The sequence below is a fragment of the Haliotis cracherodii genome, unplaced genomic scaffold (assembly GCF_022045235.1).
Source record: "Haliotis cracherodii isolate W230 unplaced genomic scaffold, xgHalCrac1.p SCAF_17, whole genome shotgun sequence".
In the NCBI taxonomy this organism is placed as follows: Eukaryota; Metazoa; Mollusca; class Gastropoda; order Lepetellida; family Haliotidae; genus Haliotis; species Haliotis cracherodii.
This window is the reverse complement of record NW_027266272.1, coordinates 22,030,682-22,049,254: the sequence shown is the minus strand read 5'-3', so window position 1 is coordinate 22,049,254 and position 18,573 is coordinate 22,030,682. Positions and strand designations below refer to the sequence as shown.

Sequence of the window (18,573 nt, the reverse complement as noted above, 5' to 3'; positions counted from 1 at the left end):
CTTAATTTCCATTTTCATTTAAATGCTACGTAAGAAACCAATTCTGAAATGTTGAAAACGTATTTTATAAATTAGGATTTATGCAAAAACAGAAGTTTGCATTAACTTTGTCTTTCCTTTTTGTCGAAGAGAACCTGCAACGAAACCACGTTTCAAAGGGTTTAAAACGTTTGAATTTTAAAAAAAAAGTAGCATCTCTGTATGCTCCTAAGTAATTGGCTATGGGCACGCAAAGTCCAACTGAACATTTTATTCAAAGCCGTAAATAATGAAGGAATACACTATGGCGGTTACGAGGCTAAGCTGATATTGTCTGAATAGAGACGTGGTTGATCGCTCTGGCGCCATGCACGGCGATGGCTTACAGCTCATCGTGGCTCGGGAACCTAAGTGCTATCGGGTCCCTCATCGAGGATTTCTCAACGTCTGTTTTTTTTATGAATGGATTCGGCAAAATGGGAGCAGCATTCATCCAGTAGATCGATTGACCGGGCAGTGTATGGTAATTGGTAACCTCAAAGGAAACATATTGTATTGTAACGGATAAAACGGATAAAAAGAACCTATTGTTTTACCCTTTCATATAGATGTTTTAACATATGGTGTCCTCAAGCAATATAAAGAAACATGTTCAACATACACTGTAAGCAAAAAGAACGCTGTATCGAACATAATTTTAGATATATGTATAACTGCACGATATGGGAGGAGCTCTTATGGGTCTAGTTCTTAGCAATATTCTCTACATATAATCCTAGGAAAACCAGAAATTGGTTACATAGAGTCGGGAATCGAACTCGCGTTTTCGACATCAATGGCTACCACTTTTACCTCTAGCCTTTCCATTGTCCCTCGGGGGATTAGTGAAATCAGAACTCTTTTTAATGTGTTTATGCACTTGAGACAGTGAGTGAGTGAATATAGGTTTCGCCGCTTTTAGCAATATGGCAGCAATATCACGTCGGGGGACACCAGAAATAGGCTTCACACATTGTACCCATATGGGGAATCGAACCCAGGTCTTCGGTCTTAACCACGAAGCTACCCTTGAGACAGATTGTCTGTCAGGATTGTTAATTCATATACGACAACTAACATGCACTTGCATTTAACGGCTTATTCAAATGTTGAGCTGAGTTGATGTAGGCTTACCCGGCTGATGAAGAAGAAAAATATTTCACGAAGGCTTATTTATGTAGATGGGTTGGATTATGAATGTTCTGTCTCAAGAAAAAACGTACGTCCTCTTTATCACCAGCCATATATGTTATGATCAATAAAAGCGACAAAACCATAAATCTACATAAATCACAAGATGTCACCGCTGAACGCAGAGTCAATTCTTCAATTCCAACTATAATCAGAATGTGTTTCTGAAACATTGTCAAACAGTGATAATACCATCATTACCAACATTTCCAACATTACCAACATTACCAACGTTATCAACATTACCAATTCCACCTACACCCCCAACATTACCAAAATCACCAACAATACCAACATTACTAACACCACCAACATCACCAAGCGCATCAACATTACCAACGTTACCAACATCATCAACATTACCTACACCCCCAACATTACCAACATTACCAACACCACCGTCATTATCAGCACTACCAACGTTACCAACACCATCAACATCACCAACACCACCAATACCACCAACATTACCAACGTTACCAACATCATCAACATTACCAACACCACCAACATTACCAACATTACCTACACCACAAACATCTCCAACACAACCAACACCACCAACATCTCCAACATTACCAACACCCCCAACACCTCCAACATTACCAACACCACCAACATTACCAACACCACCAACATTACTAACACCACCAACATTACCAACACCACCAACATTACCAACGTTACCAACAACCCTAACATTACCAACATTATCTACACCACAAACATCTCCAACACCACCAACATTACCAACACCACCAACACCCCAAACATTACCAACACCACCAACATCTCCAACACCACCAACAACATAACCAACACCACCAACACCACCAACTTCTCCAACACCACCAACATTACCAACCTTACCTACACCTTCAACATTACCAACACCACCAACACCACCAACTTCTCCAACACCACCAACATTACCAACATTACCAACGTTACCTACTACCCCAACATTACCTACACCCCCAACATTACCAACATTACCTACACCACCAACATTACCAACATTACCTACACCCCCAACATCTCCAACACCACAAACATTACCAACATTAACTACACCCCCAACATTACCAACATCAGCAACACCACCAACATTACCAACACCACCAACAACACCAACATTACTAACACTCCCAACATTACCAACACCAGCAACACCACCAACATCCCCAACATTACCAACATTACCAACACCACCAACATTACCAACACCACCAACACCAGCAACACCACCAACATCCCCAACACCACCAAAACCACCAACATTACCAACACCACCAACACCAGAAACACCACCAACATTACCAACATTACCAACATTACCAACACCACCAACACCACCAACATCCCCAACACCACCAACATTACCAACACCACCAACACCACCAACATTACCAACATTACCAACACCACCAACATTACCAACACCACCAACACCACCAACATTATCAACATTACCAACACCACCAACACCACCAACGTTACCAACATTACCAACACCACCAACACCACCAAAACCACCAACATTGCCAACACCATCTACACCACCAACGTTACCAACATTACCAACACCACCAACATTACACCAACATTACCAACATCATCAGCATTACCAACACATCCAACAGCAATTACATACCAACACCACCAACATTACCAACATTACCAATACCAACAACACCAAGAACATTACCAACACCACCAACACCACCAACATTACCAACATTACCAACAAACCAACATTACCAATACCATCACCAACACAATTACCAACACAACCAACACCACTTACATACCAACACCACCAACACAACCAACACAACCAATACCAACAACAACACCAGTACCAACAACACCAAGAGCATCACCAGCACCACCCACATTACCAACATTACCAACTCCACCATCACTACGCACACCATCAACACCACCAACACAACCAACACCATCAACACAACCAACACCACCAATACCAACAACACCACCAATACCACCAACACCACCAATACCACCAACATTACCAACACCATCAAGACCATCAAGACCACAAACACAACCAACACCACCAACACCTCCAACACAACCAACACAACCATCACCAACGCTACCACCGAGCTTGGCTTCAGAACAGTACTAATAATTTACATGTGTTTGTTTGTGTGTTGTTTAACGCCACACTCAGCAATATTCTAACCACATGGCGGCGGCCTGTATACAGTCCAGTCTGGACCCCATATCCAGTGAGTAATATTGGGAACAACGATCCACTCCGTCGGGGTATGGTGTCAGTATAAACATTATCTGCTGTTTTATTATTCCACATAGGTGACTCATGGAGATCTAGGTGAGAATTCATCTTAAACAAGCAATGCTTGTCGTTAGGTACTACAATGCTTATCGTAAGTTGTTTTTTTTCTTTGTTTTCTTTGTTGCTCAATGTCGCACTCAGCAATATTCCATCTTTATGACGGCGCTCTGTACATAGTCGAGTCTGGACCAGACAATCCAGTGATTGACATCATGACCATCGATCTCCGCAATTGGGATACGGTGACCAAGTCAGGAAGCCTGACCACCCTATCCTGTTAGTCACAAGGATCAAAAAGGATCAACGTTAGTCGACAATTCTGAACCCGGATTTTTACGAGTTCCGCGTGGAGCCGGATAAAACGCTAAATGAATCTACATAAACACTCTCAACAGTCCCCCCCCAGGACTGTAGATCAGCTTAACGGGCTTGACTGCACTCTCAACCGTCACACACAGCGACGCATAGCCAATGGCGTCATTCCGACACAAGCCGAATGCACACGGAAAGGGACGAGTGGTGACGAATGTAGCGTCCCGATTCCAGGACAGATCCTGGCGTGTGGGCGGAAGGCGGTCGAGCGAACACATCGTATAGATCACTATTTATATCTTCAAAGTATGAATCAAAGCTTAAGATCACTGACATTCAATGCCTTATGGCTATATAGTTCCCTGACAGTAATGTTAATTGTCCAATCGTGTATGCACAGACGCAGTAACAGTGCCCTTCATCTTATGGAGCAATCCTTTGACATTTTACAAAATCACAGAGATAAATACGCCCGTCGTAAGATAAGAAGTTCTTAAGTCATGCAGGTGCGTGGACGTTTGTGCTTAATATTCTAACGATACACATAACTTAATTATAGTCTGAGTTCACAAATAAAACATATTGAGGCACGGAGACTAATTATTATTTTTTTAACCGGGAAAAGTATTATTTCCCACTTGCCTGGAAACACTGATTCAAATATTTTAATAATTGGTTTTCAGATGGTTCAATATGCCATTGACATGATGTGTTCTCTTGCTGTTATAAAATGGCAAATTCCTGTGTAGTATATAGAATTGGAACATGGCGGGGATATTTGTGTTAGTTGGTAACGGTTTGGCAACATTGCATTTTATCAGTTTTTCGTCGAAAGTTTTATTGAACAGCGAACGTTTCAAAGAAATCATTAAACGCGTTGACGTGTTGCTGGATTTGCGGGTCCACTAAACCTGGATTACCTGGCCAAGACTTAGTTTACAGGCCGCCGTGGTATATGGCAGGAGTACTTGCGACGTTCAGCAAGAAACAATCCCATCTTATGAATGGCAGTGCTACGGGCATCTTCCCTAGGAAAGGGAGTTACCTGACTATTAAAATCCAGTTTCCACCCTTTCCGAACTAGGCTAGAATTTCGTGGCTCCATCGGAGCGACAAGTGGTGCTCACGAGTTATGTCCCTTCTATGTCCCTCATATTGACCAATCAGATTCCATCTATCATATTACTTGCATTTGCTTCAAACAAAATGGCGGTGCCCTGTCAAGACGACCTGATTGATATTCAAGACTTATATTGTGATAGAATGGGTTTGACACCGCTAGGTGCATCAAATCATTTGAACACCTTGATTAAAAACATGGAACAATTTGGAAAATATCTGTCAACGCCGAGTTGACGATACTCATGTTTTGCAAATCCTGCAATCGACCGAAATCTGCACGGCAGTTTACGAACTATATGTCGAGGTCATACCGCGATTGTGATTCGACTATGCATAGACTCGTTAGTCCAGGCAAAATATAACTCCAAAATTCCAGCCTAGTTCAGTAAAGGTGAAAAATGGACCATTAACGTCTCCCTTGCCTCGAGAAGAATTCACTGTTGAGTTTATTTAGTTTTAATTAGATGTTCTCTACAGTCTACCCAAACACTGTTATCTGTAACAATCACAATCAAGCACTGTAACCAAAACCAATCACAATCAAGCACTGGTATCTATAACAATCACAATCAAGCACTGATATATATAACAATCACAAGCAAACACTGTAACCAAAACCAATCACAATCAAGCACTGTAACCTAGGCCAATAACAATCAAACACTGGTATCTATAACAATCACAATCAAGTACTGATATCTATAACAATCACAATCAAACACTGTAACCAAAACCAATCACAATCAAGCACTGTAACCTATACCAATAACAATCAAGCACTGATATTTATAACAATCACAATCAAGCACTGTTACCAAAACCAATCACAATCAAGCACTGGTATCTATAACAATCACAATCAAGCACTGTTACCAAACCCAATCACAATCAAGCACTGTAACCTATACCAATAACAATCAAGCACTGAGATCTATAACAATCACAATCAAAGCACTGTTATCGATTGCAATAAGAATCAAGATCTGTTATCGATATCAATCACAATCAAGAACTGTAACCTATACCAATAACAATCAAGCACTGTTATCTATATCCATCACAATCAGGGACAGTCATCTGTAACCATCACAATTAACGACTGTTATCTATAACAATCACATTCAAGCACTGTTATCTATAACAATCACAATCAAGCATTATTATCTATAACAATCACAGTGAAGCACTATTATCTTTAACAATCACAATTCAAGGCATATTATGTTTAACACGTTGAATTACGTCGTTCAAAAAAAATATCTTTGTCTGAGAAATATCGGCAAAACATATATACCCCTCCAGGCATACGTGTACGAGTGATGACCCGTTAACCAGTTAAAAAAAGAAAGAAAGAAAGAAACGAACAAACAAAAAACACATCAAAACCTGTTACCGGACAAAGGTGTCTTTATGATTTACACGTGGACAACCAGCAGATATCGTAGGTAACAATATATACGGTAGATGTAGTACTACAGTAAACTACGGTTATAACGAACACGCTTATAACGAACTGGCGGATACAACGAACTTACTTTTTGGTCCCGACTACTTGCTGTAGTCATGCTGTATATGTACTTATAACGAACTACGGTTATAACGAACTAAAATTAGTAGTCCCTTTGAGTTCTCTATAACCGTAGTTTACTGAGTCGTCGACGGACCCGCACTCTCCAATTCAGAGTAGAGTATCCCGTGCGTGCCAAAGTCCTGTGATTGCGGGTTCGACTTTCAGGTTCGCCCCAGTCCGCCTCCGTGGTCTAGTAGTAGAGTGTCCGCCCGGAGAACGGAAGGTCCGGGGTTCGATCCCCGGCCGCGTCATACCAAAAGACGTTAAAAGATGGTACTTGTTGTTACCCTGTCTGGCACTCGGCATTAAGGGGCTAAAACAAGGACTGGTCGGCTCGGAGTCAGTATACTGTGTCTGAGTGGGGTATTCATGTTAAACTGCGGCATGGTATCTCAGTGAGCTAGCACTATAAATCGGCACCAGTCCGGACTAGTACAAGCAGCCACACAAACACACACCCGTACATGCACATCGCTATATAAGTGCAATAATCTTGGACGCGACGTTCAACCCCATTTCACCTCACCTCACCTCAGATTTGCCCCAACAATGATATTTGATTTTTCTGCACCATACATGTGCTCGTGAGCTTCTATGACCTGAAACACATCGGAGGTCTCTAAATAAATTACTCAGTCTGTAATACAATCAAAACCCGTGAATAAAGCGACAAAACCCTTTCCATATCCAACAGAAATCTCTGTATAAAGTAGAGTCGACTGAACGATTCCGACTACATCACGAGCATGTGTTTATGAATCACTATCAGGTAGTGATGATACCAGGTGTTCGCAAAAAAGGGCGGGCCTAACCTTCCCCAAGGGTGGCACCCATCACAAACACATGCAAGGGCAAGTCTCACTCACTCATTGTCCAAAACAAGAAGCTGACTGAGTTATAATTCTGTAGAAAATCGTGAAAATCTTCAGACGGCACTTGTTACATCACAAATTTCAAAATTGTCAGAGTAAAGGGGACAGTTGAACACACGTGTGTGTGATACTGCTGTATCAATCACACTTCACTCTATCTCCGGCCCTCTTGAAATATATATAATACAACAATCCCTTTATATGATGGAAACTAGATATTGATGCCCTCGTGGATACATTGTGGGTTGTCCTAACCTTTCATCCTTTTCGTTAAAATATAACGTCATCGCCAGGGATTAACAGGTTTCACTGCAAATGAAAAATAGCGGTGAAAATGATATGACTTCATTGCTGAATATCAGTGATATTTCAGAGATGATATTACAAGCCTATATCCCTAAGGACAGGTTTCCTTTAAACAAGTTGTTGATAGCAAAGGTCAGGTTCACAGCGGAGTTTCGCCAGAGTGCTAAAACCATCCTTGATCGTCCAGGGTATTATATCTCCCTTCTACCCTGGACACATTCGCCACCATAGCTGTGTTTAGTGTTCAATCCAAAATAGGCGATGCTAAAGATAGCAGTTCACTTAAACTTCATAGGAACGAGAGAAAGAAATGTGGAGTTGGGGACGTCGCTTCCTTGACGAAACTATAGTGAGTGAGTTGGGTTTAACGCCGCTTTTAAAAGTATTCCAGTTATATAACGGCATGTCAGCTTAATATGGGAGGAAAGCCCGAAGTGATGCAGGTCTCAGACGTTTACCACTTCGACGAAACCCACGAGCACGGGTATAGTGCTGACAAACCTAGAAACATAATCGGGGCGAACCGGGATTCGAGCCCACAATCATAGGTTTCTGGCGTGCCCAAGGGACGCAACTCTGCACAACGAATCGCGGCGCTTTAGACGACTGGGCCACCCGTGCCCCCTAACGAAACTATAGTGATGAACGGTTCGGCGGCCTTAAAAGATAATACATTGGGTAGAAATGGGTGAGTAGTGTGGTTGTTTGTTTGTTTAACGCCGCACGCAGCAATATTCCAGCTATATGACGGCGGTCTGTAAAATAATTGAGTCTGGACCAGACAATCCAGTGATTGACATCAGGAGCATCGATCAGGATCATTGTGTCAGGTTTGGCACACGATGACATGCGTCAACCAAATCAGCGCGCCTGACCACCCGATCCCGTTATCTTCGCCCAGAAATGGGTGTGACAGAAACAGATCATCTTCACGAGATACGCCACTTTTACAGGCCTAACCATTTGTCTGGCTCGACTCGCTCGCTCGCTGCAGTATATAAACGTATTGAATTCTCAACTACATATATATATATAAAACATAGACTGAGATCTGAACGTAATTTCTGTCTTTCCGGCGAGATCGGTTTGTTCCAAATGTGCTTAGTATTGAAAGTGCATTAGTGCATTTACATCTAGTCCTTGACTGGTATTGAAAGTGCATTAGTGCATTTACATCTAGTCCTTGACTAATAGAATATCATTACTGGAAGTAACCGGCCCAATGCCAAGGTCAAAACCTTTCAGTCATGCTTAAATTTGATTCTGGCCTGCACAGGTTAAAGGTTAATCCCAAGCTCGTGATCCCTCCGCCTGAACCGGCTATCTTGCGTCAGAGAACGTCCGTCTCCGTGAGGAGAGAAGTTGATATAGGCCTGCCTGGCTCCCCCCCGGCGATGCTCTCATAGATGACCTTTATTCACTAAACAGATCAATCGTGTTTTACGTCACCGTGTGAATTGTGACGTCATTAAGAAAAGAAAACTCCCTGTAGAGGGTGGGCCAAAAATCCCCGTATCCGCATTTTCCCTGTGGCGGTTAAGGTCATCTTGTAAGCTGGATTAGAGGATAGCTCTGTTTTCTTTGCAACTTATTGTAGGGTTTTTAGAATAGTAAGTTGGCGGTCCCGCCCGCTGCTTCTGCCATTGTCCATTCCGGAAGCAGTTCTCAGGTGTCGCTGTCAATGAGTTACGCAGTGAATGCTAAAGGTCACAGGTCAAACACAACAAAGTACCGTCACACCAAATTAACACGGATAAAAGGCTTTGCTTGTTTACAGTGGAAACAATATCGTTATGTATATAGCGAGGTGTACATGTACGTTACGGACCTCGAGGCCTTAATGTTTATCATCTCATATTTTCGTTCGTGTGTCTTGAGAATTCTGACGAGCCAAACGTTAGTGGGGTGTGAAATCCCGATGTTCAATATTGAACCAGAATAAAAAGATGAGTCAGTAAGCGAAACTTGCTTTATGCCCATGATCAGAGACCATACATCATTATGATATTATTGCATCTGTCAAAACTAAAATCTAAAAATCATAAAAATAAATATTTGGAATAATTTGTTAGGTTTTATAAGGAAGTAGAGTATACACGTAATGCCAAGATCAGACAAAATAGTTCAATAGATATTTTTCAAAATTATTTTAAAACGTTTAATTAAACGATCTAATATTTAACGAGAAATAATTGTTTTTTAAAGAAACAAATAATACATTGACAAGTATAACAATGCATTAAATGGAAACGAGTCGCGCATGATACACGGTCGTCAATGTCGTATCCGTCCATGAATGACATTAAAGACGTTAGAAATTTGGTGAAAGCAACAAGAACGAGTATATTGCAGACACGCCTCAAAACATATGCATAGCGAACTTGGATTCGAACCCTCAACATAGGTTTCTGGGACGCGTACATGACGCAACTATGCACAGCGAACTCCAGCCCCCGAACAGCCACGTACACACACGCTCTCATGAACTACGTGGCCAGTGATATTAATCATATGGTGACACAGTACTTTGAAACATAAGCTATCGTCTTCTGTTCCGCCTAGTGATGGTGAGGTCGACAACCTCGCGACTACCACGTACATGTCCCCGTGTCAACTCATCGTTCACGACGTTATTGCATGGAAATTCTTTGAATACCTCCCATTAAGTCCTGTACAGTTTTCAGCCCCATGAACTAATGCTATTGTTGTTGTTGGGCGTGGTCCGGCACGGTGTTTGACACGGGGACACCCCAGTAATTATCAGGGGTGGAGATGCTATACCTGCGTGTGTGGTATACTTGCCGGTGACCCGTGTTGTCAAATTTCAAAGAACCTCTTACAGTTTATGAAACATAGTGTAAATATTTTGATAACAATGGTGCACACAAAGCCCATATCCAAACCGAACGAACATGAAATGTCTTAAGTGGTTTGAAAACGTGAAGTGACTTTAAAGCAATTGCAGTTCATGTATCTCAGAGGATTTTGGTACAAAATTCGCAAAAAAAAACCCACCAATACGTTTGAAATCAGCGTTGTATGTTAACCGTACACGAAGATCTGGAATGCTCGGTTATTGTATTTCCAGTTTCTATTAATACTTTGATGGCATCATGCAAACCATTGTCCCATCCATTATCACTTAGTGTGTGTGTGTGTGTGTGTGTGTGTGTGTGTGTGTGTGTGTGTGTGTTTGTGTGTGTGTGTGTGTGTGTGTGTGTGTGTGTGTGTGTGTGTGTGTGTGTGTGTGTGTGTGTGTGTGTGTGTGTGTGTGTGTGTGATATTTCTTGTACTAGTCCGGACTAATGTCGTTTTTTTACTGCTAGCCCACTGAAATATCGTGACGTAGTTTACCATGGTTACCCCTTTCAGACAGAGCATACAGTCTATAACCCGACCAGGGGGCACGGGTGGCCCACTCGTCTAAGGCGCCGCGATTCGCTGTGCAGAGTTGCGTCCCTTGGGAACGCCAGAAACCTATGATTGTGGGTTCGAATCCCGGTTCGCCCCGATTATGTTTCTAGGTTTGTCAGCACCATACCCGTGCTCGTGGGTTTCACCGAAGTGGTAAACGTCTGAGCCCTACATCATTTCGGGCTTTTCTCCCATATTAAGCTGACACGCCGTGATATAACTTGAATACTGTTAAAAGCGGCGTTAAACCCAACTCACTCACTATAACCCAACCAGCCCTTGTTTTATATCCATAATGCCAAGCGTCAGGCAGGGTAATAACAAGTACCATCTTTTAACGTATGTTGGTATGACGCGACGGGGGTTCGAACCCCGGATCTTCCGCTCTCCAGGCGGACGCTCTGCTACTGGACCACGGAGCGGATCCAATAATAAAGGGCAAGTCGTGGTATTGAACTCATATATATTTTATAGTCAATTTATTTGCTCAACGGAAACCCTTCGATTTTCTTGATCTTTTCTGCGTTAATCAGAAATGTGTGCAGTAAACGTCTTCCATCGTTGGAAAACGTCACAGAATTCTAAACATTTCTTTTTGAATGATCTGATTAAGAAACCAAAACGAAGGTATGTCATTGATAAATAAATATACTTAGAAAACACAATTTCCAGTGAAATGAAAGTGCATGTTTTAAATTTAATTTCGCAACATTTAATTTTGTTAATGATTTTATTAAACTTGTACGTGTACAAGTGTCTTAAATTTAAAACGTCAAATCCAGAGAATAATCAGTCTCAAATATCTCAAAAAGATCCCATCGGACGTAAAAAGGCAAACTAGCGGTGACGGTTATATGAATGTGTTATTCAAGTTCAGCAAGGACGCCAGGTGTTCGCGAAAAGGTTAATCTTATGTAAAATATCCAGCTGTAAAACCATCATAACAAATTGCTACCAGTGTACCATTCCGACTCTATGAATCACAATCAAAAAGTGATGACACCAGGTGTAAACGAATATTTGGCCTCAGCCCGATACATCATGCTTTATTGTGAGGTCGATATTTGTGAGGTGAGGTGAAATGGGGTTTAACGTCGCGGTCAAGATTATTGCACATATATAGCGATGAGCATGTACGTGTGTGTGTTTGTGTGGCTGCTTGTACTAGTCCGGACTGATGCCGATTTATAGTGCTAGCTCACTGAGATACCATGCCGCAGTTTAACATGAATATCCCACCCAGACACAGTATACTAACTCCGAGCCGACCAGTCCTTGTTTTAGCCCCTTAATGCCGAGCGCCGGACAGGGTAACAAAAAGTACCATCTTTTAACGTCTTTTGGTATGACACGGCCGGGGTTTGAACCCCGGACCTTCTGCTCTCCAGGCGGACGCTCTACCACTAGACCACGGAGGCGGTCCAGCTCGATATCTGTACTTTAGTAAACGCTACCGTTGCCCCTTCTTCGAATGCTTCTATCATGTAAAGATATGCAATGAAACGTAATGGAGTAATTGAAAGCGCTCCATGCGGGGGTGTTGTCTGTACATTAATTTCCAGACACAAACGTTATATTGCCTCGTACGATATTAAAGGTTTCCATTTGCAAGATTTATAATTTTGGATATCGAATGCCATGAATTTCCATGGTAAGATCAAAGTCTGAAACTAATAAAATTTAGTTGTTTCTTTGATTTCAAATTGACCAATTCTGAAGAATAATTCATGGATATGGAATGCGCCATCTGTATACATATGGTGGGAGGTGAAAATATTTTTTTTTTCCGAGATAAGGTCTCTTTGATAATTTGTCGACTGTGGTTGATTTCTGACTATGCACAAACGAAAAGACAGGCACCACATGGCTTACATCTGACCCATGGTGTCTTGTCGAAATATTTGATATTTTGTCCCGACCTTCGTTTAAAAGTGTGCACTATCATCAGGCTTCAGTAACAGTGGATTTCATCTTTCACTTTCAACCTTTCTCCCACATAAAGCCGAAGCGCCGAGCTCGGTTCGACATAAAACTGATCCGCCGTGTTGGTTCGACATAACTCTGACCCGCCGTACTTGGTTCGACATGAAACTTACACGACGTGTTGGTTTGCCATAAAGCTTACACGAGGTGTTGTTTCGCCATAAAATAGATACGTCGTGCTTGGTTCGACATAAAGCTGACACGCTGTGTTGGTTCGCCATAAAACAGACAAGTCGTGCTTGGTTCGACATAAATCTGACCCGCCGGGATAGTTCGACATAAAGCTGACATGCTGTGCTGGTTCGCCATAAAACAGACACGCCGTGTTGGTTCGCCATAAAACAGACACGCCGTGTTGGTTCGCCATAAAACAGACACGCCGTGATTGGTTCGCTCTAAAACAGACACGCTGTGTTGGTTCGCCATAAAACATACACGCCGTGTTGGTTCGCCATAAAACAGACACGCCGTGATTGGTTCGACATAAATCTGACCCGCCGGGATAGTTCGACATAAAGCTAACACGCTGTGTTGGTTCGCCATAAAACAGACACGCCGTGTTGGTTCACCAGAAAACAGACACGCCGTGATTGGTTCGACATAAAGCTGATACGCTGTGTGTGGTTGTTTGTTGGTTATCGAGGTACTCATCATTATCCCAACTACATGACGCTGTGCATATATAATCGAGTCTGGAGACCAGACATACATATCGGTAATTGTCACAATTAACAGTGCCCGAAGCCGTCGGGTGTGATGACACGCCGGAAAGTCAACGAGCCTGATCATGCGACGTCCGACATCCATATTGTCGACCCTCACGACCTGCATTGGTTACCGGGAACCTGTTAAAACTCTGAAATACTTATCAAAGCGGTGTAAAACTCAACTCTTTCAGCATTTGAGTTTGAATAGAGAAACTGCTCAGCCTCTGAATTGTTATTCTTCAGCTTAACACAAGGCGTAAAAAAGTCGTGCAGGAAATAGAAATAATTGTGTTTCTCAAATTGACGATGGCATCCTCGTAACAGCTTTGTACATTAATCACAACTTGCATAAACATATGAGTATGTGTGCGTGCGTGCGTGCGTGCGTGCGTGCGTGCGTGCGTGCGTGTATTGTTATGTGGACGTGTAATATATTGATAAACAATTATTGTAACTGTATTCCATTGTTTCTGTTGAGATTCAGGAGAATTTCATTGCATTGTATTTGGACAATGATTAGTTGTTAGGAATATAATACTATTTAATGTAAGCAGTTTTGAGGAAGTTATCATATCTAGATGCTCGAATTATCTGTAAACCTGCAAATTATGGAAATATGTAAGTATTCTGTCATGTTCAAGTGACACTGGATTGGTTTTGCACTGTGTAGAAAGTGCTTGAAGCTGGTCAGACATTTCATCCGTCATTACATCAAGGCCAGGTTTCATGTGAGGATCATCTTCAACCAGGTGTTAACTCTAGGCCTATCTCGGAAGCCTGACCCCTGTTGTTAATTTTGTAATACAATTGTTGAATGTGTACCATTTGTTGGTTATTTGTTGGATTTTACATACACATTCCTGGGCTAATGCATTGTTTCAATTTGGGAATAGACACGTGACAGGATTAACTCAGTACGTGTACTCAGTATGTTCACTGCTAGTGAGGGGAAAGCAGGTGTCCTCAAATGTCATTTCAAAGAAAAAAGAAGTATGTTTTCATGTTCTTGCAACCTCTAAATGCCTATCAAGGATATGGTTGTGGTAAATCATACTCCTCCGCATATGTTTTCTTCCACATACTTCTCAATCATATTTCAACTATCTGCAGCCGGAAGACTTCAAATCCGAGTGTTTCGTCTCAACCCCTCAAAGCGGTGGAGCGATATTATATGCGTAATATATATTATTATGTGTCAGCTTAATGTGGGAGGAAAGCCCGAAGTGATGTAGGTCTGGGTAGGGTGCAGGCCACGGCAACACACGGTTCCGTACTATTCGGGCTGTATGGGATCTGGAGTCTGGAGTTGTCATGCTGATAAAGGATACCACGTGGTAGATGTTGAAGTAATGGTAGGACAAACGGACGAAGAATGTCATCTATGTAACGCTGAGCTGCCAGATTTCCGTTTTTCGATGACCGGTGGTGTTCTTTCCTGCCCACAAACTCCTTCTCACACCAGAAGACCCCCTCGGTAAGACCCCGTAAAACGCGATATGCCGTCGTTTGTTCTCCCTTTCGGTGGTAAACACGCTGTCTTCCATCATACTCTGAACAGACAGAACCGGCTTTTATCAATGAAGACGACCCTCTGCCAGTCACATCGCTGCCTATGACGTACAGCCCGGGCTCAGTCCTCTGCAAGGCCTGTTAGCCCTAATTCCCTGAGCCCTGAGGCGCCTGACCACTGTGTGTCGACTAACCATATGCCCTTAGGCATTTGTCGCTGATGATGTCACAGTCAGGAATCGATTCCGAAGATGCAAAGTACGCAAATACCGGTCTTCATTGGGCGTAGTTACCCTTGGCGAGCCTGTCCTTGTCCTGGCTGATGTCTGCCCGGTTTGTCTGTAACTTTGCATCAGGATAGTTTCAGCAAATCATAGCAACCAAAAGTTCAAGCAATGTGGGTATGGGTGGCTCCAATCTGTTTCATACCCAGGTCCTGCTCGCGTTATTCGGGTGTGAGTTGTGGCATTTCTGTGGTTGTTTGTTATCAGTGTGAGTGTCTGACAAGCCGTCCGTATTATTTGTATACCCTTTTCGCAAAACAAAACATGCCGTAGACGTGTATCACTTTCTGCAGAGAGCATTGTTGTGTTTGGACGATGCTTTTTGTATTGATTTAGTTTGAACTTTTGTTTTTAATATTTTTGGCAAATTCATTTTGTTGTACAGTTTCTTTTGGTCGTCAGTTTATATTTAAAATTAACACTAATTATAGACAGAGTGATGAATATGTTTGTATTGGCTTCCAAAGATCCAAACACCAAATCTCTGTCTCAAAGATGAACCATATTTCTTAATACGATCAAGGACGGACGTTCATATTCGCAGAAAGTATTTAAGACTAGCGGAATTACCGTGTACATTCTCAAAATCTCAAATGATTTGCTTGAATGTTTGCAATTTCATAAAAAAAACTAAATCAAATATGTCAAAACAATTAAGTTTTCAGCACATATATTTCACCTGAAGGAACAATTCTTTGATCCATGAGGCAATAAGCACCAAACGTAGTGGCAATATGAATATTTACAGTTATAATTCGCTTTGCCGAAGACCCGGGGTCTATTTCCCACACTGGTACAAAGTCTGAAGCTCATTTCTGGTTTCTGGTGCCCCCGACGTGATATATGCCGGAATATTGCTAAAGGCGGCGTAAAACCACTCACTCACTCACTCACTCACTCACTCACTCACTCTATCATCAAATGTTCAGGACAATAATGAAAGCAAACGTCATCTGAGAGGTTAACTGGGACAAGAATATTTAAAATGCTGGACATTCTCTTTGATAACACCTGTTATGAACATAGGGCAGTATTCTTCCAACTTGTTAGACAGTAGTGCACATATTCGCCGCCTGGGTTATATTACTTTAATGCCACACTATGTCGAATAATGTGGAATGATAAGAAAACCTTTTTCATTTTCGTTTGAATCATATTAGCCAAGGCTGACTTGTTCCTTGTACGACAAATTGATATTATATGTGCGCTTCATTGAACCCTCATTCCTTGGGATTTTAAGCAAAATGTATAAATATATTATATCACGAAAAAATGTACGGAGAAGGGTGAATAACAATGTTTGTTTCGCCATCCATGAAAACACCATTTTGAAACATCCCTTGCTTCTCAACTGAAAAAGAGGAGTGATACGTAGGGTGTTGGCCGTTCATTGTGTAACCGGACGACGTACAAGAAGGATGTTTTTTCATCCACACTAAAAAAGAAACACTGATTGTCCCATTCAGGAGATAAATATACTGTGTTTTTAATGTAGAGCTAGGTAACCTGTAGATTAAACCGCGTTAACCTGATTTTGGTGACAGAACGCTCAACGTGAGGTTTCAAATGTTAAATCTAGCGCGGTTACAGATAACAGTATCTTTATCTCAATTCTACCATGGCTAAATAAAACGCGAACTCTTTGGTGTCAGCAAGTATATTGAATGAGTGAGTGAGTGAGTGAGTGAGTGAGTTGAGTTTAACGCCGCTTTTAACATTATTCCAGTTATATCGCGGCGTGTCAGCTTAATGTTGGGAGGAAAGCCCGAAGTGATGTAGGTCTCAGACGTTTACCACTTCGGTGAAACCCAAGAACACGGGTATGGTGCTGACAAATCTAGAAACATAATCGGGGCGAACCGGGATTCGAACCCACAATCATAGGTTTCTGGCGTGCCCAAGGGACGCAATTTTGCACAGCGAATCGCGGCGCCTTAAACGAATGGGCCACCCGTGCCCCCTTATATTGAATGAAGCGGCATGGGTTGAGTCCAGTGTTTTGAAAGGGTTGTCGATTAGAATTTATGGAAACACCGACAATAGCCTTTAACAAAATATGGCGCTCTATATGGCCAGCTGTTTGTGTACACCGTAATCCTTCACACGTACTTATGACAGGCACTGAAAGCATGTAGCACGGAAACTTCTTTAGCTGACTTGAGGTGGGCACCCCTAAAGAAAAATAAGCACGCCTTGCAAAGGTTTCGTTCTGCACCGCGCGTGACTATTATGACGTCATATCGCTCAAAGTGACACAAGAAATGACGTCACAGTCGAATATAAAAAAAATCACCAAAATGTCCTCAAAACTTGAATATATTCACTTTGTAGATTTTTATCGTATTTTCTGAAGGAAATATATTGCCTCACATACTTTGAATATTGTAGTGACCGCAACTTTGTAATTATACATACAATTATTTAAAAAAAGCCTACCGACAATGATTGTACAAGAAGTACTATTTAAAAAAATTTATTAGTTATATTAGCAATGCCGCCGTCAAACGGGCTGTTTTAGTCATTGGGGTTTTATTGTGATTTGATACCTCTGATTGGCCAATCAAAATCGAGCATTCATGTTTGAATTAATGATAACTGAAAACTGAAAACTGTGATGTCCACGAATAGCATATGTTGATGGTCTGTTCTTGAAATGTAAGTTATTATTTTTTAGACAACTCATTCAGATAAACAGGTCTTCCTTTCCGACGAGGGCGAAACATGTTTGATAAAAAATGTAGTGTGAAATGGAAGATGTATGAAGATATGAAATGTCAACGTCAGAGAATAATCAGTCTCGATTATCTGTCGAAACAGATTGCATTGGACGTAAACAGCAATTATATGAATGGATCACTCAAAATCAGTGATGACATCAGGTGTTATCAAAATGTGTAAACTAAACAGAGCCACTGAAGGAAATGATCATTTGAACAAACAAAATAGAACAAACAATGAATCA

General features: G+C 41.7%; 1 protein-coding gene across 1 annotated transcript in view; it reads left to right on the top strand.

Annotated features, from left to right (window-relative positions):
• Positions 1 to 356: 356 nt before the first annotated feature.
• The window catches only part of LOC139464686 (cysteine-rich, acidic integral membrane protein-like), a 65,167-nt gene continuing 46,950 nt past the window's right edge, over positions 357 to 18,573 (top strand). Inside the window, exons 1-3 of the mRNA XM_071246204.1 lie at positions 357 to 424; positions 1,393 to 2,851; positions 3,085 to 3,354. Of these exons, the coding sequence (XP_071102305.1) occupies positions 357 to 424; positions 1,393 to 2,851; positions 3,085 to 3,354 (1,797 nt within the window). The remainder of the gene's footprint in view (positions 425 to 1,392; positions 2,852 to 3,084; positions 3,355 to 18,573) is intronic.